Below are 24,647 nucleotides of genomic sequence, written 5' to 3'. Positions count from 1 at the left end.
AGGATCTGGGGAAAAACACGCTTTAATGTCCAGGAAAAATAACATGAACAAAAGTAGGAAAACAAATGAACAGAAATATTAACGGACAGCGCGAAACCCAAAATGCAAACAAAATACACTCTAACACAAAACAGACGAACAAGCCCGCACGAAACAGAAGCGGGCTGAACAAACTTAAATAACCCCACCCTAACAACCAAACAAGAAACAGGTGATACCAATTAGACAAAACCAAACGAACACAGAACAAAGGATCGGTGATAGGTAATATTCGTGACAGGGTGAGGCGGGTTGCCGGAAGGTATATTTGATTTTAAAATGGAAAAAGAGACTGAAATATATTAAAATATATACAAAAAAAGACTAAATTAACGACAAACACGTCTGCACTGCTATGCCATCTTGGAGTTCGCTGTGTGGCCTTACCACGTGTTAAATATATAAAACAACCAAAAAAGATGCTTTTAAAATTAAAAATAGAATGACAAAGCTGTAAAACATCATCCTAAATATAAAACTTAGTGAATACCATTGATGTTTAATATGAGGGTTTTAGCATGCTAAAACCCTCATATTAAACATCAATGGTATTCACTAAGTTTTACATGTATATTCCTTTATATTTGTTTGACACACTTTTATTTATTTTACTATGTCAATATGTCTTTGTTGTCAATGTTTTGTCGCCAAACTGGCAGCAGTTGTGAAAAAGTCCATGGTTGAAAAAGGACATGCAAACTTAATTGAAAATAAGGCCCTTATTGATTAGATGCTTTTTAACTAGGCTATTTCATCTAGAAAAGTATCGCCTATCCACTAAAAACGAATGGAAAATATGGACAAAGATATATAAAATTGAATACTATACTGAACAAAAATCTAAACGCAACATGTAAAGTGTTGGTCCCATGTTTCATGATCTGAAATAAAAGATCCCAGAAATGTTCCATACGCACAAAAAGCTTATTACTCTCAAATGTTGTGCATAAATTAGTTTACATCCCTGTTAGTGAGCATTTCTCATTTGCCAAGTTAATCCATCCACCTGACAGATGTGTCATATCAAGAAGCTGATAAAACAACATGATCATTACACAGGTTCATTTTGTGCTGGGGACAATTAAAGGCCCCTTGAAAATGTGCAGTTTAGTGCCACAAATGTCTCAAGTTTTGAGGGAGCGTGCAATTGGCATGCTGACTGCAGGAATGTTCACCAGAGCTGGTGCCAGAGAATTGAATGTTAATTTCTCTACCATAAGCCACCTTCAACATTGTTTTAGAGAATTTGACAGTACGTCCAACCGGTCTCACAAACGCAGATCACGTGTAACCACGCCAGCCCAGGACCTACACATCCGGTTTCTTCAGCTGCGGGATTGTCTGAGACCAGCTGATTAAAACTGTGAGTTTTCACAACCCAAGAATTTCTTCACAAACTGTCAGAAACCGTCTCAGCGAAGCTCATCTGAGTGCTCGTCGTCCTCAGCAGGGTCTTGAACTAACTGCAGTTCGGGGTTGTAACCGAATTCAGTGGGCAAATGCTCACCTTTGATGGCGACTGGCATGTTGGAGAAGTGTGCTCTTCATGGATGAATCCCGTTTTCAACTGTACCGGGCAGATGGCAGACCGTGTATGGCGTTGTGTGGGCAAGCGGTTTGATGATGTCAACGTTGTGTACAGTTGTGTACAGGGTGCCCCATGGTGGAGGTGGGGTTATGGGATGGGCAGGCAAAGCTACGGACAACGAACACAATTGCATTTTATCGATGGCAATTTACAATGACACAATGACAAGATCCTGAGGCCCATTGTCGTGCCGTTCATCCGCCGCCATTACCTCATGTTCCAGCATGGTAATGCATGGCCCCATGTCGCAAGGATCTGTACAAAATTCCTGGAAGCTGAACATGTCCCAGTTCTTTCATGGCCTGCATACTCACCAGACATGTCACCCATTGACCAAGCTTGGGATGCTCTGGATTGACAGTGTGTTCCAGTTCCCACCAATATCCAGCAACTTCATACAGCCATTGAAGAGGATTGGAACAACATTCCACAGGCCACAATCAAATTAAATCAAACTTTATTTGTCACAAATGCCAAATACAACGAGTGTAGACCTTACCGTGAAATGCTTACTTACAAGCCCTTAACCAACAGTGCATTTCACGGAAAGTTAAGAAAATATTTACCAAATAAACTAAAGTAAAAAATAATAAAAGTAACACAATAACATAACAATAACGAGGCTATATACAGGGGTACTGGTACCGAGTTAGTGTGCGGGGGTACAGGATAGAGGTCATTTGTACATGTAGGTAGCGGTGAAGTGACTATACATAGATAATAAATTAGTACCAGTAGTGTACAAAACAAATGGATTGGGGGGTGGGGGGTCAATGTAATAGTCCGATGGCCTTTTGATTATATGTTCAGCAGTCTTATGGCTTGGGGATAGAACCTGTTAAGGAGTCTTTTGGTCCTAGACTTGGCGCTCCGGTACCACTTGCAGTCTATGACTTGGGTGACTGGAGTCTCTGACAATTTTATGGGCTTTCCTCTGACACCACCTATTATATAGGTCCTGGATTGCAGGAAGCTTGGCCCCAGTGATGTACTGGGCCATACGCACTCCCCTCTGTAGCGTCTTACGGTCAGATGCCAAGCAGTTGCCATACCAGAGGGTGATGCAACCGGTCAGGATGGAACTTTTTGAGGATCTGGGGACCTATGCCAAATCTTTTCAGTCCCCTGAGGGGGAAAAGGTTTTGTTGTGCCCTCTTCACGACTGTCTTGGTGTGTTTGGACCATGATAGATTGGTTGTGATGTGGACACCAAGGAACATGAAACTCTCGACCCGCTCCACTACAGCCACGTTGATGTTAATGGGGGCCTGTTCAGCCCTCCTTTTCCATCACTCAATGATGGTGTTGGAGTCGTGTTTGGCCACGCAGTCATGGGTGAACAGGGAGTACAGGAAGGGACTAAGTACACACTCCTGAGGAGCCCCAGTGTTGAGGATCAGCTTGGCAGACATGTTGTTGCCCACCCTTACCACCTGGGGGCGGCCCGTCAGGAAGTCCAGGGTCTAATTGCAGGGGGAGGTGTTTAGTCCCAGAGTCCTTAGCTTAGTGATGAGCTTCGTGGGCACTATGGTGTTGAACGCTGAGCTGTAGTCAATGAACAGCATTTTCACATAGGTGTTCCTTTTGTCCAGGTGGGAAAAGGCAGCGTGAAGTGCAATTGAGATTGCATCATCTGTGGATCTGTTGGGGCGGGATGTGAATTGGAGTGGGTCTAGGGTATCCAGGAGGATGCTGTTGATGTGAGCCATGATCAGCCTTTGAGCTTTGAGTACACGTCCTGGTAATCCATCTGGCTCCGCGGCTTTGTGAATGTTGACCTGTTTAAAAGTATCGCTCACATCGGCTACCGAGAGCGTTATCACACAGTCATTCAGAACAGCTGGTGCTCTCGTGCATGCTTCAGTATTGCTTGCCTCGGAGTGAGCACAAAAGGCATTTAGCTCATCTGGTAGGCTCGCGTCACTGGGCAGCTCGCGTCTGGGTTTCCCTTTGTAGTCCGTAATAGTTTTCAAGCCCTGCCACATCGGACGAGTGTCTGAGCCGGTGTAGGAGGATTCAATCTTAATTCTGTATTGACACTTTGCTTGTTTGATGGTTCGTCTGAGGGCATAGCGGGATTTCTTATAAGCGTCCGGATTAGTGTCCCGCTCCTTGAAAGCGGCAGCGCTATCCTTTAGCTCGATGCGGATGTTGCCTGTAATCCATCGCTTCTGGTTGGGATATGTCCAGTCACTGTGGGGATGACGTCGTCAATGCACTTACTGATGAAGCCGATGACTGAGGTGGTATATTCCTCAATGCCATTGGATGAATCCCGGAACGTATTCCAGTCTGTGCTAGCAAAACTGTCCTATGGCGTAGTATACCCGTCATCTGACCACTTCCGTATTCAGCGAGTCACTGGTGCTTCCTGATTTAGTTTTTACTTGTAAGCAGGAATCGGGAGGATAGAATTATGGTCAGTTTGCCAAATGGAGGGTCGGGGGAGAGCTCTGTGTGTGGAGTAAAGGTGGTCAAGATTTTTTTTCCTCTGGTTGCACATGTGACATTTGGTAATGAGCGCCGCTTCTGCGTGAGCATTTTCTTGTTTGCTTATGGCCTTATAGATTTGGTTTAGTGCGGTCTTAGTGCCAGCATCGGTCTGTGGTGGTAAATAAACAGCTACGAATAATATAGATGAGAACTCACCTGGTAGATAGTGTGGTCTACAGCTTATCATAAGGTACTCTACCTCATGTGAGCAATACCTCAAGACTTTAATATTAGACATCATGCACCAGCTGTTATTTACAAAAAGACACACACCCCCACCCCTTGTCTTACCCCTTGTCTACCAGACGTAGCTTCTCTGTTCGGCCGGTGCATTGAAAATCCCTCCAGCTTGATATTATCCATGTCGTCGTTCAGCCACGACTCGGTGAATCATAAGATATTACAGTTCTTAATGTCCCGTTGGTAGGATAATCAAAATCGTAGGTCATCAATTTTATTTTCCAAGGATTGCATGTTAGCAAGTAGAATTGATGGCAGTAGGAATTTACTCGCTCGCCTACGGATTCTCAAAAGGCAGCCTGATCTGCATCCTCTTTCCCTCTGTCTTTTCTTCACGCAAATGACGGGGATCTGGGCCTGTTCCCAGGAGAGCAGTACATTTTCCTCATCGGACTCGTTAAAAGAAAAAAGCTTCTTCCAGTTCGTGGTGAGGGATCACTGTTCTGATGTCCAGAAGTTTTTTTCGGTCATAACATACGGTAGCAGCAACATTATGCACAAAATAAGTTAAAAAATAAGAATAATATTCCAACACGGAAAACATAAAAATCCAAAGCACAAGAAAACGAACCCACATGACAAACAATAATGCACAAAACAGAGAGGGAAGCCAGAGGGTTAAATAAGGAACATAATTAATGTAATAGAAATCAGGTGTGTATAATGAAGACAAAACCAAACGAAAATGAAACATGGATCGGTAGCGACTAGAAAGCCGGTGACATCGACCTCCGAACGCCGCCCGAACAAGGAGAGGGACCAACTTCGGCGGAAGTCGTGACAGCCATTCTCTTCGGCGCCATCTTATATCAATCAACAACCTGATCAACTCTATGCGAAGGAGATGTGTTGCGCTGCATGAGGCAAATGGTATTTGTGACCATGTATTCCCAGTCATGTGAAATCCAGAAATTAGGGCCAAATGTATTTATTTCAATTCATTAATTTCCTTATATGAACTGTACCTCCGTTAAATCTTAAAAATTGTTGCATGTTGCGTTTATATTTCTGTTCAGTGTATACAGTGCATTCGGAAAGTATTCAGACCCCTTGATTTTATCCACATTATGTTACGTTACAAGTCTTATTCTGAAATGGATTAAATTGCTGTTTCCCCCTCATCAATCTACACAAAATACCCCCTTATTATGACAAAGCAAAAACTGGTTTTTAGATTTTTGTTCGAATTTATAAAAAACAAAACTGAAATATCACATTTACATATGTATTCAGACCCTTCACTCAGTACTTTGTTGAAGCACCTTTGGCGATTACAGCCTCAAGTCTTCTTGGGTATGACGTTACAAACAATACATTTTAAGGTCCCTCAGACAAACAGGGAATTTCAAACACAGATTCAACTACAAAGACCAGGGAGGTTTTCCAATGCCACGCAAAGAAGGGCACCTATTCGTAAAAAAATACACTTTGGATGGTGTATCAATCACTACAAAGATACAGGCATGCTTACTAAGTCAGTTTCCGGAGAGTAAGGAAAACGCTTTCACCATGAGGTTAATGGGGACTTTAAAACAGTTACAGCCTTTAATGGCTGTAATAGGAGAACACTGAGGATGGATCAACAATATTGTAGATACTCCACAATATTAACCTAAATGACAGTGAAAAGAAGGAAGCCTGTACAGAATAAAAATATTAAAAAACTTGCCTCCTGCTTGCGGTAAGGCATTAAAGTAAAACTGCAAAAAATGGGACAAAGAAATTAACTTTATGTCCTGAATACAAAGCATTATGTTTGGGGCAAATCCAACACTACATTTTAATTTTAATTTTATTTAACCTTTATTTAACCAGGAAGGGCTCATTGAGATTAAAATCTATTTTTCAAGAGCGCCCTGGCCAAGAGAGGCAGCACCAAGTCATTACAAAAAAATTACAGACAGACAACATGAAAAACAAGAGTATAAAACAGCAAATTAAAAACATTGACATACATCACTGTGTACCACTTTCAAATGTTCAAGCATGGTGGTGGCTGTATCATGTTATGGGTATGCTTGTCTCCGACAAGGACTAGGGAGTTTTGGGATTAAAAGAAACGTAATAGAGCAAAGCACAGGCAACATCCTAGAGGAAAACCTGGTTCAGACTGCTTTCCAAAAGACACTGGGAGACAAATTCACATTTCAGTAGGACAATATCCTAAAACACAAGACCAAATATACACTGGAGTTGCTTACCAAGACAACATTGAATGTTCCTGAGTGGCCTAGTTACAGTTTTGACTTAAATTGGCTTGAAAATCTATGGCAAGACTTCAAAATGGCTGTCAATAATATCAATGATCAACAGCTAACTTGACAGAGCTTGAATATTTTTTTAAAGAATCATTTGCAAATATTGTACACTGAACAAAAATATCAACGATACATGCAACAATTTCAAAGATTTTACTGTGTTACAGTTCATATAAGGAAATCAGTCAATTTAAATACATTAATTAGGCCCTAATCTATGGATTTCACATGACTGGGAATAGATATGAATCTGTTGGCCACAGATGACTTTAAAAAAAAGGTAGGGGCGTGGATCAGAAAACCAGTCAGTATCTAGTGTGACCACATTTTCCCTTATGCAGGGTAACACATCTCCTTCGCATAGTTGATCAGGCTGTTGATTGTGGCCTGTGGAATGTTGTCCAACTACCCTTCAATGGCTGTGCGAAATTGCTGGATATTGGCGGGAACTGGAACACACTGTCGTACATGTTTATCCACAGCATCCCAAACATGAGTGACAATTTCTGGTGAGAATGGAGGCCATGGAAGAACTGGGACATTTTCAGCTTCCAAGAATTGTGTACAGATTCTTACGACATTGGGCCGTGCATTATCATGCTGAAACATGAGGTGATGGCGGTGGATGAATGACACGACAATGGGCCTCAGGATCGTCTCATATCTCTTGTGCATTCAAATTGCCATCGATAAAATTAAATTGTGTTTGTTGTCAGCAAGCTTATGCCTGCCAATACCATAACCCCACCGCCACCATGGGGCACTCTGTTCACAATGTAGACATTAGAAAACTGCTCGCACACACAAAGCCATTCATGCAGTCTGGCATCTGCCAGGTACAGTTGAAATCGTGATTCATCAGTGAAAAGCACACTTCTTTCTGCATTGTGTCAGTGGTCATCGAAGGTAAGCATTTGCCCACTGACGTCGGTTACAACACCGAACTGCAGTCAGGTCAAGACACTGGTGAGGACAACGAGCACGCAGATGAGCATCCCTGAGACGGTTTCTGACAGTTTGTGCAGAAATCCTTCGGCTGTGCAAACCCACAGTTTTATCAGCTGTCTGGGTGGCTCGTATCAGACGAGGTGAAGGAGCCGGATATGGAGGTCCTGGGCTGGCGTGGTTACACATGGTCTGCGGTTGTGAGGCTGGCTGGACCTACTGCCAAAATCTCTAAAATATCAGAGGCGGCTTATGGTAGAGAAATTAACATTAAATTCTCTGGCAACAGCTCTGGTGGACATTCCTGCAGTTAACATGCCAATTGCATGCTCCCTCAAAACTTGAGACATCTGTGGCATTGTGTTGTGTGACAAAACTGCACATTTTAGAGTCTCCTTTTATTGTCCCCAGCACAAGTTGCACCTGTGTAATGATCATGCTGTTTAATCAGCTTCTTGATATGCCACAGCTGTCAGGTGGATGGATTATCTTGGCAAAAGAGAAATACACACTAACAGGGATGTAAACTCATTAGTGCAAACATTTTTTTCCAATGTTTTTTGTGCGTATGGAATATATGGGATCTTTTATTTCAGCTCATGAAACATGGGACCACCACTTTACATGTTGCGTTTATATTTTTGTTCAGTATACAATCCAGGTGTGCAAAGCTCTTAGACTTACCCAGACAGACTAGCAACTGTAATCGCTGCCAAAGATGAATCTTACATGTTTTGACTCAGGGGTCTGAATTCTTATGTAAATGAGATATTTCTGTATTTCATTTTCACAAAATTTGATAGAAAATTCTAAAAACATGTTTGTTTTCCCTTCATCATTATGGGGTATTTGTGTAGATGGGTGAGAAAAACAAATCAATTTAATCCATTTTGAATTCAGGCTGTAACACAACAACATGTGCAATAAGTCAAGGGTTATGAAGTTAAGTTATAACGTAAATCCCTGCAATTGCATAGCACCCCGTGATTCACTTTTGGTTGTGTTCTTTTCCAGTGCTGATCCTTTGCCTTTATAGAAACCAACAAACCAATAGATTGAGCTCTATGTTTAAATTATCTCAATTTTTTTAAGGGTTTACATGGATTAACACAAGCAGCAGGAAACAGCACTTGCCATATCAACAAAATATAGGTGGACATTATAAAAGAAATGTAGGCTTCGATGATGATTGTTAGTCTAATGCATGTCTTCCTCATGTGAGAGGATTTAATTCCTCATTTCTCCAACACACCACATAACCTTGATTCATCTTCGAACCCTTTGCATACCAGAATAAGGTCACGCACATTAGGTAGTTGGCATTTTGCCTTTGGCTAATGAGGCTATTAAAAGATATGAGCAGTCTCTTTGGATTATGATCAAACTGCTGGGAAGAAAAGGGAAAAACAAGGGGGGAGAAGAAACAAGCGGTAAACAGCTGCATTTCAATATGTGCATCTCAAATGGCACCCTTTTCCCTATATAGTGCAGTACTTTTGACTAGTGCCGATAGGGGGCCATAGGGCTCCTATAGCGCACTATATTGGGAAAAGGGTGCGATTTGGGATGCACTTAATGCACTCGTTCCCACTGCTGTTACAGGCTAAATGCTCCCTGGTCTTTACTTGCCCAAGAGCAGATTGGCGTGTCTGAAAAACACTTCAGATATTACTGCACCATGAGATTTTTTTTTATTATTGTCAATTCTTTGGCCAAGTGAAAATGAGTGGAGAGGGTAACTGGAGGCTCATCAACTGCATCATGATTATCCTATTTTATGACCATCTCTTATCCCCTCCTTTGTCTCTGTGACCTTGGGCGTTTTCACAATCAAATGTGTTAACGATTTTATTTTATTAGGATCCCCATTAGCTAGTCTTACTGTGGTTCGACACATAACGAAAAATAATTTTACAGAGAAAATACTTTATAATTTACTTAAATGTAAAAACATTACCTGTAGTGTGCATCAGTGGAGGCTCCTAATAGGAGGAAGGGGAGAACCATCCTCCTCAGTGAATTTAATTTGACATTTTTTAAAAAGCTATCCTTTTTAGATAAAACTATACTAAATATAATCACATCACCAAATAATTGATTAAAACACTATTTAGCTAAGAAGGTCTACAGTAGCCTCAACAGCACTCTGTAAGGTAGCACTATGGAGTAGCTGGAGGACAACTAGCTTCCGTCCTCCTCTGGGTACATTGACTTCAATACAAAACCTAGGAAGCTCATGGTTCTCACCCCCTTTCATAGACTTACACAGCAACTATGACAACTTCCGGAGGACGTCCTCCAGCTTATCAGAGCTCTTGCAGCATGAACTGACATGTTGTCCATGGAATCAAAGGATCAGAGAATTAATATAGTACTGAAAGCATAACTTACAGCTAGCTAGCACTTTAAATGTGGTGGGTAGTTGACTCAAAGAGAAAGAAAGACAATAGTTGAACAGTTTTGAACAAATTAATATCTTCCAAAATGAAGGAGAAGAGAGAAATAGAGACAGTGAGATTGTCATTTTTTTCCAGTTTCCCTTAACTTAGCAAGCAAATGCAGCTAGCTAGCTTAGCATACTCAAACAGATGGATGTTATGTTAGCTAGCTGGCTATGACTTTCCAACACAACACTGGAACTCTTCCAAGTCACGGTAAGCTTTTGGTATTACTCATTTAATGCTTACTGACTGTACACTAATGTTAATGCATGCTTGTATGGGGTTTACTAAAGCATTAGTTATATTAGCTATGCTGACTATGACATTACTTTACCTAATATGCGATAAGGAACACAATATGTCTGCTATGAAAGTGAACTGTGTTTACGTGTGAACGGAAACAAACAGAACAAAACGGGATAAAACATAAGTACATTTGTCCAATTGAAACTCTTGTTTGCAACACCCTATACAGTGCCTTCAGAAAGTATTCAGACCCCTTGACTTTTTCCACATTTTCGTAGGTTACTGCCTTGTTCTTATTTAAAGCAAAAACAGGATTTTAGACATTTTCGCTAATTTATTGAAAACAAAAAAACGGAAATATTATATTTACATAAGTATTCACACTCTTTACTCAGTACTTTAGAGAAGCACCTTTGGCAGTGATTTACAAGTCTTCTTGGGTATGACGCAAAAAGCTTGGCACAGCTGTATTTGTGGAGTTTCTCCCATTCTTCTCTGCAGATCCTCTCAAGCTCTGTCAGGTTGGATGGGGAGTGTGGTTGCACAGGTATTTTCAGGTCTCTCCAGAGATGTTTGATTGAGTTCATCCGGGCTCTCGCTGGGCCACTCAAGGACATTCAGAGACTAGTCCCGAAGTCACTCCTGAGTTGTCTTGGCTGTGTGTTTAGGGTTGTTGTCCTGTTGGAAGGTGAATCTTTGCCCCAGTCTGAGGTCCTCAGTGTTCTGGAGGTTTTCATCAAGGATACCTCTGTATTTTGCCTCGATCCTGACTAGTCTCCCAGTCCCTCCCGCTGAAAAACATCCCCACAGCATGAAGCTGCCACCACCATGCTTCACCGTATGGATGGTGCCAGGTTTCCTCCATAGGTGACAGTTGGCATTCAGGCCAAAGAGTTCAATATTGGTTGCATCAGACTTGAGAATCTTGTTTCTCATGTTTCTGAGTCTTTAGGTGTCGTTTGGCAAACTCCAAGCGGGCTGTCATGTGCCTTCTACTGAGGAGTGGCCATGAAGGCCTGATTGGTGGAGTGCTGCAGAGGTGGTCGTCCCTCTGGAAGGTTCTACCATCTACACAGAGGAACTATAAGAGCTCTGTCAGAGTGACCATCGGGTTCTTGGTCATCTCCTGAGATGTTACCCCACTCTTCCACCAAGGCACCTGCAAGTTCCTGGACATTTCTGGGGGGAATGGCCCTAGACCTCACCCTCCAATACAACAGGTCCCAGACGTGCTCAAGGGGATTGAGATCCAGGCTCTTCGCTGGCCATAGCAGAACACTGACATTCCTGTTTTGCAGGAAATCACACACAGAACAAGCAGTATGGCTGGTGGCATTGTCATGCTGGAGGGTCATGTCAGGATGGGTACCACATGAGGGATGTCTTCCCTGTAACACACAGCGTTGAGATTGCCTACAATTACACCAAGCTCAGTCCGATGATGCTGTGACACACTGCCCCAGATCATGACGGACCCTTCACCTCCAAATCGATCCTGCTCCAGAGTACAGGCCTCGGTGTAACGCTCATTCCTTCAACGATAAATACAAGTCCGACCATCACCCCTGGTGAGATAAAACCGCTACTCGTCAGTGAAGAGCATTTTTTGCTAGTCCTGTCTGGTCCAGCGGCGGTGGGTTTGTGCCCATAGGCAACGTTGTTGCCGGTGATGTCTGGTGAGGACCTTCCTTACGACAGGCCTACAAGCCCTCAGTCCAGCCTCTCTCAGCCTATTGCGGACAGTCTGAGCACTGATGGAGGGATTGTGTATCTCGGGCAGTTTTTGTTGCCATCCTATACCTGTCCCGCAGGTGTGATGTTTGGATGTACTGATCCTGTGCAGGTGTTGTTACATGTGGTCTGTCACTGCGAGGACGATCAGCTGTCCGTCCTGTCCCCCTGTGGCGCTGTCTTAGGCATCTCACAGTACGGACATTGCAATTTATTGCCCTGGCCACATCTGCAGTCCTTATGCCACCTTACAGCACGCAGATGAGCAGGGACCCTGGGCAAAGAGCACATTTCGCAAGTGCAACATTGCCCTCTATAGGTAGAGTTAACACAAACACTCAATCAAAAACCTTTTAATTATCAACCATTTCATTGAGTTGTGCTCTATACAGACCAACTGTGCCCAGATGGACAACACACCACCAAACAGTTTTAAATCAAATATACTTTATTAACCAACAACTATTTCTAAAACAAACACAAACGCATTCCAAACTGGGTCCCAATTGCTTCTTTTTGAAATGTCAGTAATATGCCTCAAGAGGAAATTAACAAGCTACATATTTTCAAATAATACAATGGGTTAACAAAGAACTTAGTCACAGGAAATGCTCACAAAGAAACAAAAACTTCAAAAGTTCAGTCGTCTCTCTCCGAGCTGTCACCTCGACGAGGACTCCTCGAGGTAGAGTGGCTGAAAGAGAGAAAAAGAGAAATGAGTTTTCCCTCTTCATTTATTTGCTGTGCATTAAACCCAAATTAAAGTCATTACCTCAGCTGGGAGGAAAAACGCACCTTCGTTTTTTGAGGTGAATCTTTAGATTTTGAACAGCTGGGATTTCAAATATAATTTTAATTTTAGAGCTCATTCTTAAAAGACTTCGACAATGGCAACTGGTAGCAAGCAAATTATTTAAGGACCATGCATTTAATATAAGTTTGTCATGCAAATGTATTATTTTGGTGAATTTAAAGAATACAATTCAAATAACCTTTTAATACATATTTCACACATTGAACTAAAAGACGTGAATGTAATGTGAAGATGTTGATTTATTGCTGAGTACCTTTCATTTGTAATGCTTGAGTAGCCTGACTTAATGAACCATCATGCATCTAAACCGTTTAAACTGTATGGATAGACAACATTTTCATTGTCTGGTTTTGCTGCTTATCATGCATTGTCAAACTGTTCCATAGCTCGTTTAGAGAGGAGAATGGTGGGAAGAAAATTGGGGTCAGACTCAATACTTCTGCATACCTCCTCGTGGGGGAACCAGACCTGAAGAAGTAAACATACAAGGCATTCAGATTCTTTAGATTTAAAGTGTCCCTTTTTCGTGCAAGTCATTTATTTATTTATCTCCACCTTAAGATCACTTCTGTTACTTTTCCTGCAGTATGAACATTCAAAAGCTACATGGAATCGGATATTTCAAGACATATTTCAAACCACCTTCAATCTGATTGCTGGCCATGTGACTTGTCTGAATGGTCAAATCTGATTTATTTGCACTCAAGCTACTCTGTTGACAGTTTGACAAGAACATGACATTGTAGCTAACTGGCTTGTTAATCGTTTAGAAACAAATGAGTGAATGTGCTAGAAAGCTAAACCTCTACCTAGCTAGCTAGATGACTGCTGTGGCTAGTCAGCTTTGAAAGTTGGATCATCTTATCATTTGAGGCTTTTAAAAGTGATCTTACACTATGATTTTGAACATTCAAAGCAACTGGGAAACGTCCGTGGCAGGCAAAGTTGTCACCTTAGTTTTCTACAAAGTGATGGGAAGCACGAGCACCACCACCAATCAGCCTACACCACCGTGCACACACCCGTTGTTACTATGACAACCAGTGTAACCATGACAGCAAATGACTGCTGTCTGTACACACACACACACAAATGTACTTTTCTTTAACCAGGCAAGTCAGTTAAGAACAAATTCTTATATACAATGACGGCCTACCAAAAGGCAAAAGGTCTCCTGTGAGGACGGGGACTGGGATTACAAAATAAAATATAGGACAAAACACACATCACGACAAGAGAGACACCACAACACTACATAAAGAGAGACCTAAGACAACAACATAGCATGGCAGCAACACATGACAACACAGCATGGTAGTAACACAACATCACAACAACATGGTAGCAGCACAAAACATAGTACAAACATTATTGGGTACAGACAACAGCACAAAGAACAAGTAAGATGTGGTCACAAGTACGACAGTCACTACTACAAAACGCATTTGAGAAACAAAACTGATTTGAGCATTAAGGTCTGCAGTGTGGACAAGGCTTCAGCCCTCACTTCAACTCAATGCACGGAGAGCCGAGTATCTGCGGGGTTTCGCTCTTCCCTTGTATTTGATTGATGAAATAAGTCACTAATTACACTGAACAAAAATATAAATCAATATGCATCAATTTCAAAGACTTTACTGAGTTACAGTTCATATAAGAAAATCAGTCAATTTAAATAAACTCATTCTGCCAAAAATCTATGGATTTCATATGGGAATATAGATATGCATCACTTGGTCACAGATATCTTTTAAAAAATTCAAAGGTGGCCTGTGGAATATTGTCACACACCTCTTCAATGGCTGTGCAAAGTTGCTGGATATTGGCGGGAACTGGAACACGCTGTTGTACATGTCGATCCAGAGCATCCCACACACGGGGCCATGCATTATCATACTGAAATATGAGGTAATGGTGGAGGATGAATGGCACGACAATGGGCCTCAGGATCTCGTCACGGCATCTCTGTGTATTCAAATTGCCAAAAATAAAATGCAATTGCGTCCCTAACCCCAGAAACCCCTAATGTACAGGACTACCTTCATAGATCTACTGCACTGGATCCAAGGTTCAAGTCCCTGTCTCACCTAGACCCTGCCCTACACCGGAGGACATACAGTGATCTCACCACTGAGATTGTGGTCACTGAAGAGGTAAAAATAAGGGTGAATTACTTAATAAATATACTGCAGCCTAATCTTAGTCTATGCTATTGCTATTAGAATCATCCATTTTTTGATTTGGAATAATAATGGCTTTTATTAAATGTATGTAAATTAAATATAATTTATTAAATTGCCACAATTATAGTTCTATGAAATACGAAAATAAATCATTAGTTTAATAGATCAAGTAATTTTCTCTGCGGGGTCAAGCCACAGAGCCGACAGGAGCAGACTCAAGAGGCAACTCCTCCGCAAAATAATTTGTCCATGAAGGAGCGTTTCAGGGAGACCTTTGCGAGCAAGGACACAGGCAAGATGTTTGCCAACACCATCAAAGAGGAGGCGGCATCCTACAATAGGCAAGTGGCATTCCAGTGGATGGTGATCCACTGGCATGGTGGAAAAGTCAGCCCTCACATTGACATGATGGCAAGGCCCTACCTGGTTGTGCCTGGCACTACAGTACCTAGCGAGAGGGTGTTCTCCACGGCAGGGGACATAGTGACTGCCAAGAGGTCTACCCTCTCCCCAGACAATGTAGACATCATCTTTTTGAAAAATAATTTGAAGTTATAAGCTCAGGTCTGCTTTGCTTTCTTAACTTTTTTTTGATGATGTGGACACAGGCAATTCTTTCACTATTGTTCAGTGTTGGAATCGACATTTTGAACATTGAGATGTTAAAGACATGATAGATTAGACGTATAGTATATTAAGGAGTGAGATCTGTAGAAAGACAGAGTGGCTTTGGAACGTGTTGGGGGACGGGAGGAGAGCACCGTGTTGATACAGGAAAGACAGACAGACATCTGTGGATTAGGTGAAGGAGGGGTTGAGTTCAGGAGGTGAGGTCAGGTCCCCTTAAGGGGGCAATACGGGTTTGGTATCCTGTTACCCTTTTGGAGAGGATTGGAGAGAAGGAGGAACGTCTTAAGTGGGATGTATATAACTGTGATGGTGAGAAATGTCTTGCTGTCTGAATACAGCTGTACAGAACCTTTGGGAATAATTCAACTTGGTTAAGGTCCTTTAGTGTCCGTGAGTCATTTATTATCAAAAATAAGAACCTAACAAAAGGAAGAAGGTATCATGCCTGATATTGCACTTTAATTCAACAATTAAGTATTGAAGATTTTATTTAAACATTGAAAAGTTCCTTGCTTTAAGTGTTCGTTAAGTGAAATGAAAAGCAAAGTTATATTTGTCTCCCTTTTTTTTGCTGATCCAAAAAAATGATCCGATCCGTTTAATCAGGTTCTTGATATGCCACATCTGTCAGGTGGATAGATTATCTTGGCAAACTATTAATGCTCACTAACAGGAATGTAAACAAATTTGTGCACATACATTTGAGAGAAATAAGCTTTTTGTGGAACATTTCTGGGATCTTTTTTATCAGCTCATGAAACATGGGACAAACAATTATGTTTATAATTTTGTTCAATGTAGTAAGGAACTCTCCTCACCTGGTTGTCTCTCTTCATTTAAAAGGGAAAACCCGCAGATACCATGCCCTCCATAGAATGAGTTTGACACCTGCTTTACTCTCTTAAGTCAGTGACATAATATATCAAGGGGACAAATGTCTAAATTGTAATACCTGAAACGGTCAACACCAACACAAAATTGTATTTTGTTGCGGTAGTGACAATCTTTGGGGATTGACATAATGCAGCAGTTTAAGTGTTAATTGCTCAATTTATGTAGCTGCATTGTTGACAACAGCAACGAAACGCTAATCAAAGCATTGAAATAGTTATATTTCTCACCTGGTCTTTGCACGAGAAAGTGACCTAGACCTTGATCTGGACTTTGACCGAGATCTAAAAAGAAATGAGGGGGAAAAGCATCAACACCCATCCTTTAATAAATAAGTGAACAATATTATTTTTATTTAACCTTTATTTATTTATACACAATGTGGGATCTTTAAATAATGCAAGCAAGTCCATTTTTCGACAATTTACCTTGATCTCTTGGGGGTAAGGGCTCTCGATCTTCTAGGAGAACGAGAGCGGCGTGGAGAGAAGGATCTCGATCTAGAACATAGATATCAAAGCTGTTAGCCATTCCTGATCAACTACTCTATCGTACTACCGTAACACATACAAATCTGTATATGTTTATGTGGTGAATGTATGTATGTGGAGTTATGTATAGCATAAGTGTAATGACAATTTACTCTACACCGAGTGTACAAAACATTAGGAACACCATCTCTTTCCATGACAACCCAGGGCTCTCCAACCCCTGTTCCTGAAGAGCTACCGTCCTGTAGGTTTTCACTCCAACCCTAATCTAGCACACCTGATTCTAATAATTAGCTGTTTGAGCAGCTGAATCAGGTTAGTTTACAACTGGGGGTGGAGCAAAAACATACAGGAAGGTAGCTCTCCAGGAACAGGGTTGGAGAACCGTGACAGACCGACCAGGTGAAAGCTATGATCCCTTATTGATGTCACTTGTTAAATCCACTTCAATCAGTGTAGAGATGGGGGGGGTCCACCACCCAAAGGACATCCAGAGAACTTGACACAACCGTGGGAAACATTGGAATCAACATGGGCCAGCATCCCTGTGGAACACTTGACACCTTGTGGACTCCATGCCCCGACGAATTGAGGCTGTTCTAAGGGCAAAAGGGGGTGCAACTGAATATTTGGAAAGTGTCCCTAATGTTTTGTACACTCAGTGTATATACAGTGCATTTGGAAAGTATTCAGACCCCTTCCAATTTTCCACATTTTGTTTTGTTACAGCCTTATTAAAAAAAAAAAATAAAAAAAAACATTTTCCTCATCAGTCTACACACAATACCCCATGATGACAAAGCGAAAACAGGTTTGAATTTTTTTTGTTGCAAAAATAATATATAAAAACCTATTTACATAAGAATTCAGACCCTTTGCTATGAGACTCGAAATTGAGCTCAGGTAAATAAATAAAATCCAATTGTATTAGTCACATACACGTGTTTAGCAGATGTTATTGCAGGTGTAGCGAAATGCATGTGTTTCTAGCTCCAACAGTGCAGTAATATCTAACAAATAATATCTAACACAGGGCTGCCCAACCCTCTTCCTGGATATCTACTGTCCTGTAGGTTCAGTCCAACCCTAATTTAGCATATCTGATTCAGCTAGTTAAGGTCTTGTTGAGCAACTAATAAGTAGAACCAGGCGTGTTAAATTACACAGAACCCAAACCGGCTGTGCGTGTGCACCATCGTGCATACATTTATTTTGTCCCCCCACACCAAACGCGATCACGACAAGCAGGTTAAAATATCAACACAAACTCTAAACCAATTACATTAATTTGGGGACAGGCATTAAACATATGGCAATTTAGCTAGCTAGCACTTGCTAGCTAATTTGTCCTATTTTAGCTAGCTTTCTGTTGCCAGCTAGCTAAATATAGTTATTATTAATATAGTTGTTATTATATAGTTGTTATTATATAGTTGTTATTATACCTGAAATGCACAAGGGCCTCTACTAATCCACACATAAAACGGTCAACCGAATCGTTTCTAGTCATCTCTCCTCCTTCTAGGCTTTTTCTTCTCTTGACTTTATATTGCGATTGGCTCGTTCGTTTTTCAGGGGGTATAACCAATGAGGAGATGGCACGTGGATACCTGCTTCTATAAACCAATGAGGAGATGCACTGCAAGTCCTGCCTCTCCCAATCGGCGTCACAAATAAAACTGACTTCTATTTTAGCCCTTAGCAACACAGACGCACGTTGCTGCGTGCGAGCAGCGTGGGTGCAATAATTGAATAATATAGATTTCTACATTTATTTTGCAACGCTCACACACACGAGCAGTGTAGTCAGGGTATTAAGGTTGGACGGAAAACCCACAGGATGGTAGATCTCCGGGAAGAGGGTTGGGCAGCCCTGATCTAACAATTTCACAACAATACACACAAATCTAAATTAAAGGAATGGAATTAAGAATATATAAATATTTGGGCGAGCAATGTCAGAGCGGTATGGAGTAAGATATAGTGGAATAGGATACAGTATATACAAGAGATGAGTAATGCAAAATATGTAAACATTATTAAAGTGACTAGTGTTCCATTATTAAAGAGGACAGTGATGATTTAAGTCTATGTATAAAAGCAGCAGCCTCTAATGTGCTAGTGATGGCTATTTAACAGTCTGATGGCCTTGAGATAGAAGCTGTTTTTCAGTCTCTCGGTCCAGCTTTGATGCACCTGTACTGATCTCGCCTTCTGGATTATAGGGGGGTGAGCAGGCAGTGGCTCGGGTGGTTGCTGTCCTTGATGATATTTTTGTTCTTCCTGTGACATCGGGTGAGGTAGGTGTCCTGGAGGGAAGGTAGTTTGCCCCTGGTGATGCGTTGGGCAACCACACCACCCTCTGGAGAGCCCTGCAGTTGCGGGTGGTGCAGTTTCCGTACCAGGCGGTGATACAGCCCGACAGGATGCTCTCAATTGTGTATCTGTAAAAGTTTGTGAGGGTTTTGCTGAAGTCCACGATCAGCTCCTTTGTAGAAATAACCTGTTTCCATTGATCAGTTTTGAGATGTTTCTACAACTTGATTCTGCAGCAGTGAAAGTCCCTAAGAACACAGTGGCCTCAATCATTCTTAAATGAAAGAAGTTTGGAACCACCAAACTCTTCTTAGAGCCGGCCGCCCAGCCAAACTAAGCAATCGGGGGAGAAGGGCCTTGGTCAGGGAGGTGACCAAGAACCGAATGGTTACTCTGACAAAGCTCCAAAGTTTTGCTGTGGAGATGAAGGACAACCATCTCTGCAGCACTCCAATGAGGTCTTAATCCCTACGGGGAAGCAAGGTGGTGGCAGCATCATGCTGTGGGGATGTTTTTAAGCGGCAGGGACTGGGAGACTAGTCAGGATCAAGGGAAAGATGAACCTTAAGACTGGGTTGAAGGTTCACCTTCCAACAGGACAATGACCCTAAGCACACAGCCAAGACAACGCTGGAGTGGCTACGGGACAAGGCTCTGAATGTCCTTGAGTGGCTCAGACAGAGGCACCACTTGAACGCGATTGAACATCTCTGGAGACCTGAAAATAGCTGTGCAGTGACGCTCCCCATCCAACCTGACAGAGCTTGAGAGGATCTGCAGAGAAGAATATGAGAAACTCCACAAATACATGTGTGCCAAGCTTGTAGCATCATAGCCAAGAAGACTCAAGGCTGTAATTGCTGCCAAAGGTGCTTCAATAAAGTGCTGAGTAAAGGGTCTGAATATGTGATTTTATATATATAGATTTTTCTTTTACATTTGCAACATTTCTAAAAACCTGTTTTTCCTTTGTCTCTATGGGGTAGTGTGTGGAGATTATTCTTATTTTTAAATAAATTTTAGAATAAGCTTGTAATGTAACAAAATGTCAAGGGGTCTGAATACTTTCCGAATGCACTGTACAATCATTGTTATGAAAAAAGAGGACCAAGAATAGACCCCTGAGGAACCATCGATGATTGAGGAAGTTGGACAACAGAGCCTTTGGAACAAGAAAGGACAATGCATAAGAGCGCTCACCTCCTGCCACGGTCCCGGCTGCGAGAGCGAGAGTACCTCCTCCCACCGGACCTGGAGTGAGACCGGGACCTAAACCACATCCAAACGAGGGGGAGGGAGGAAAAGAAGGACAGTTCAGAGCAGGCTCCGTGGAGCCCCACATGAGACTGCCTTAGTCTGTTTTTATTTCTAACCTGACCACTGACAACAACAATCACCCTAAGCCCACTGACGCTCACTCAAATCAACACACAAAAAGGGGGGATTACATTAGATTTAACATTACACGTGCAATGATACTGGTAGTAGGAGTCACTATATAGACATAGCTGTTCATGGCGCTAACGTATCCTGCTTAAAGCAGGCCTTTCAGTTCTCTAGTAAAGAGTGGAAGAGAGGAATGTTATTGTCAAGTCATACATTACATTGGAGATAAAAACACATTAATTGGTACTTGAAATAAACCTTGCAAGATTGCCCGGTTGACCCACTTTGGACCAAGGTTCGAGCAGATCTAGGCGATCTAGAAGTATCTATCAGCCGACCTCTGCATCTAGTCGTGTTCTTCGATTTCTAACGATGATGGTCGTATTGACAGCCAAATCGCTTGATTGAGACTTGATAGATGCAAGGCGATTTTTCTAGACGGGACCATGGTCTACCAGGTTGTCCTCTTTACAAAACCAAAGGCCCAAATTGAAAACCAAATCATCTGGTGCATTGTCAGCCCTCTATGAAATCTTTAAGGTGCAGCTAGATGTGGCAGTTGCTTGAGAAGGGGAGGTCTGGCTGATCGATCAACCCCATGGTCATAGAAGGATCAAAAGTGTGGAATTTGCTAGATGCCTCATGAAATCGTTAAGGATCGTGACACTCTGAATCAAACGACGAAACCTGAAATGTTTTGACCAGGTGAGTTGTTAACAAAAAGATTCCCACATAACAGTTCAGAAGTATTTCCATATTTTAAAAGGGATTAAGTGACAAGCGGAGACAAAAGTAGCAACAACAACAGGTAGCCTAGACACAGAGGCAGTTTGTCAAGATTGTATAATAATCATCTTTACTTTTTTTTAATCTACATAAGACACTGAAAAATCAAGACAATGAAAAATAAAATAATAATAAATAAGTAAAAAGACCCAAATCTGATGCATTGGTTAAGGAGGCATACCTGCTCCTCCTGCGTCGACTGTAGCGGTGGCAGTCATAGGCATAGTGCCCCCGCTCACCACACTCATAGCACTTGTCGTTGGAGTCAAAGGGCCGGTTGGTGGGCGCACGCTCGTACCGAGATCGCCGCGGCATCCCTGTAGATAATTCAACTCGAACTCGAGATCCAGAAATTAACCTGAAAGGACAGTCAGTTCAACAGTAAGCAAATTGCACAATGGCATAGTTCACTTTAAAAAGAGGACATGACGAAACCCATCTAAAGCGTAACAAGCATTTAGGAACATGCCTAAAGTGTTTCATCTGGATAGCAGCAAATGCGTAACAAGATCATACCAGCTACCTGCTTTACTGTCTACTGATAGATGTCCCTAAACCAAGAAAATGCTTCAATATTCGCAAAGAGCAAACTACATTATTGACTGGCAAACTTCAACAACACTGGTGCCCTCTGAGCCCTTTCAGCTTGTAGGTCTTGGAGAGTAGGCTAAACTTGGGGGCGAAGTCTGGAGTCTTGAGGTACCACTTACTTGCCGTCAAGGCCACGGACCGCATCTTCTGCATCCCGGGTGTCTTCAAACTCCACAAAGGCAAACCCTGGGGGGTTCCTAGCAATCCACACTGTTCTCAAGGGTCCGTAATACCCAAACGCCCGCTCTAGCTCTCCTTTCCCTGCACCAGTGCCCAGGTTACCGACGTAAACCTTAGCGTCTGCAAAGGAAAAATAGAAAGAGGTGCCACCACTGCTGCAACTCACTGATTCTGTTCCGAGAGGCCTTTGATTTCCCACTCCCCTAAGCTCAGTAGCAAAAGTAACTGCACAAATGTGGAAATTGCATTGAAATGCGGTCCTCTCAAGGCATCCTATGTATGAGGTCAGTGAACGATTAGCATAGAGTTGGCCTGAGGCAGTTCCTCATGCTATGGTCTAAAATTAATTATGTGTCAGGCATATGAACATAATATTGTGTACTTTTCCACATAACAATGAGCTGCGTGTAGTGATTTCCTGCAATTACGTATCACCTAAATCACACTTGAGCAAATATTTCAAATATGATAGGTGATACGTAATTGCAGGAAATCACTACACGCATGCTTAAGGTTGATTCTTTGCCTAATTTATCACATTTTCAGGCTTCAAGCAATATGCGTTTGGATCAGGAAAGTTCCCTCTCACAACCTCTACAAGCCAAAATATTGAATAAAATGTAGATTTTTTTGTTTTTCGTACTTTTACCCCCTTTTTCGTGATATCCTAGAAACACTGTCCAACTGGCGACCGAAGTCAGCTTACAGCCACCCGGCCTGCCACAAAGAGGAAAAGCTCAAAGGCCTAACCCGGACGTCGCTTGGATAATTGTGCGCTGCCTCATGGGTCTCCCGGTCACGGCCGGCTGTGACAACAGATTAAATGATATTTTTACTCACTTTACCGGTTGTCCATGTGGTTGGTCCTTTTGCAGGTAGGAATGTGAGCTATTATATCGACAGGAAGTATAATTACATAAACTTTTCAAAGCCCTGGTAGTGTGTTCAGATTTCGATCACTTGAAGCATGTGCACAAGAGACGCATGCTCGTGCATGTGTTTACATGGTTCCGCGCATGCTTCAGGTGATAGAAATCTGAACGCACTACCAGCGCCTTAAAGTTCACTGAAGTATACTTTCCTGTGAATATGTCTCATATTCTTACAGACAACCTGTTAAGTCATTCAACATTCTGGCTTGTGAGAGGACATTTTCCAAACAAATCTATGGCATTAATCTCAGACTGTGAATCAGAGCTATCACAGTGCAGTTGAAACAAAGCGATCCCCGCCCCTGTTTTGTTAAAAAGCTGAGGGATGGGGCTGGAGAAATGTAACCAATCTCAAATCCATAGAGCAATGGATATAAAGAATGACCATCTATGATATCACATGTATAGTTTTAACCATGTTTTGAGGCTTTACATCTAGTGTTTGTTAACATTTACATGGTTTGCAAACATTGGAGTAAAACATGCTTATATTTTGAGTTCTGATGGGGTACAACAATTGAACTATGGTCATGAGGCATTTAAGCTGCAATATGTCACTTTTTGTTATGGAAAATATCTTTCACAGCGGTTTAGATGGTACAATGATTCTCTACACAATGACTGATTGTTTTGTCACAAACTGAAATTAAGTAAATTAATAGAATTTTTGCAACAGGAAATTGCGGAGCGATCTGCATATTGCACCTTTAAATTCTTCAAGAATCAATGCAACAATGGGCACATTTCATTCATTTATAGGTCCACAAATGGATGTAGCAACTGCAGATTGCCCCCATTAAAACATTTCGATCGAAAAATAGCTACTTAATAAAGCAATTGATTAGCGAATCGGGTGTGCTAGGAAAGCTAAATACGCCTAATGTAGCTAGCTAGTCAACCAAGTATGAGATTATCTTCACGTATAGGGAGTTTGACGTCAATATATATTTTGTCTACTATTGAACATTGCGTTCGGTTAGCCTTTTGTGCATTATTTTGTGATGTTAAAATCCGTTATGCTATTTAGTTTACCTCCTCCGTTTCGACCGTGTCTTGACATGATTCTAGGCCCGCTTTACAATCAATCTGCGCATGTGCGTGTCAAACTCATTCTCCTGAGAGGACGGTCAGACAGGACGGCTCACAAAATGTACTCTTGCAATACAATAAAATGCTAAATCACACTTATTTCATACCATGAACCACACAGTACAGTATTAGGTTAGTGAAGGTATTTAATTATTCGGTCCGGACCCTTTGGAATTGTATCACTGTTTACAACGACACATTTGACCGTCGGACATATTCAATCCAGCTAGCCAGCTCTAGCACCTGATTTGAAGATTAAAGTCCAGTGTAGGTTATTCTCGGTCAGTATATTGAAACAGTCATGGACATGTGGCGTCAACTGAAGCCACTGGAGTGGTGTAGATATGTCAACAAAGAGGTCAAAAGTGACAGCAACA

At 41.8% G+C, this 24,647-nt stretch overlaps 1 protein-coding gene across 3 annotated transcripts; it reads right to left on the bottom strand.

The window, feature by feature from the left end:
- Positions 1-12,408: 12,408 nt before the first annotated feature.
- On the bottom strand, positions 12,409-24,354 carry LOC112230418 (serine/arginine-rich splicing factor 7). 3 transcript variants are annotated; one of them, XM_024396718.2, is made up of 8 exons: positions 24,214-24,354; positions 22,189-22,369; positions 21,660-21,836; positions 20,507-20,575; positions 16,928-16,999; positions 16,730-16,783; positions 13,243-13,263; positions 12,409-12,675 (listed from the first exon to the last, which is right to left on the bottom strand). In XM_024396718.2, the coding sequence occupies exons 1-8, from the start codon at positions 24,239-24,241 to the stop codon at positions 12,621-12,623; spliced, it is 657 nt and encodes a 218-aa protein (XP_024252486.1). In that variant the 5' UTR covers positions 24,242-24,354; the 3' UTR covers positions 12,409-12,620. The 3 variants fall into 3 exon arrangements, with proteins under 3 accessions (XP_024252486.1, XP_024252484.1, XP_024252487.1); XM_024396716.2 differs by having other exon boundaries at positions 12,409-13,263; XM_024396719.2 differs by lacking the exon at positions 13,243-13,263 and having other exon boundaries at positions 24,214-24,353.
- Positions 24,355-24,647: the final 293 nt, after the last annotated feature.

Source organism: Oncorhynchus tshawytscha, linkage group LG32 (genome assembly GCF_018296145.1).
Source record: "Oncorhynchus tshawytscha isolate Ot180627B linkage group LG32, Otsh_v2.0, whole genome shotgun sequence".
NCBI lineage: Eukaryota > Metazoa > Chordata > Actinopteri > Salmoniformes > Salmonidae > Oncorhynchus > Oncorhynchus tshawytscha.
Note: the sequence above shows the minus strand (reverse complement) of the source record. Positions and strands in the feature narration are given on the sequence as shown.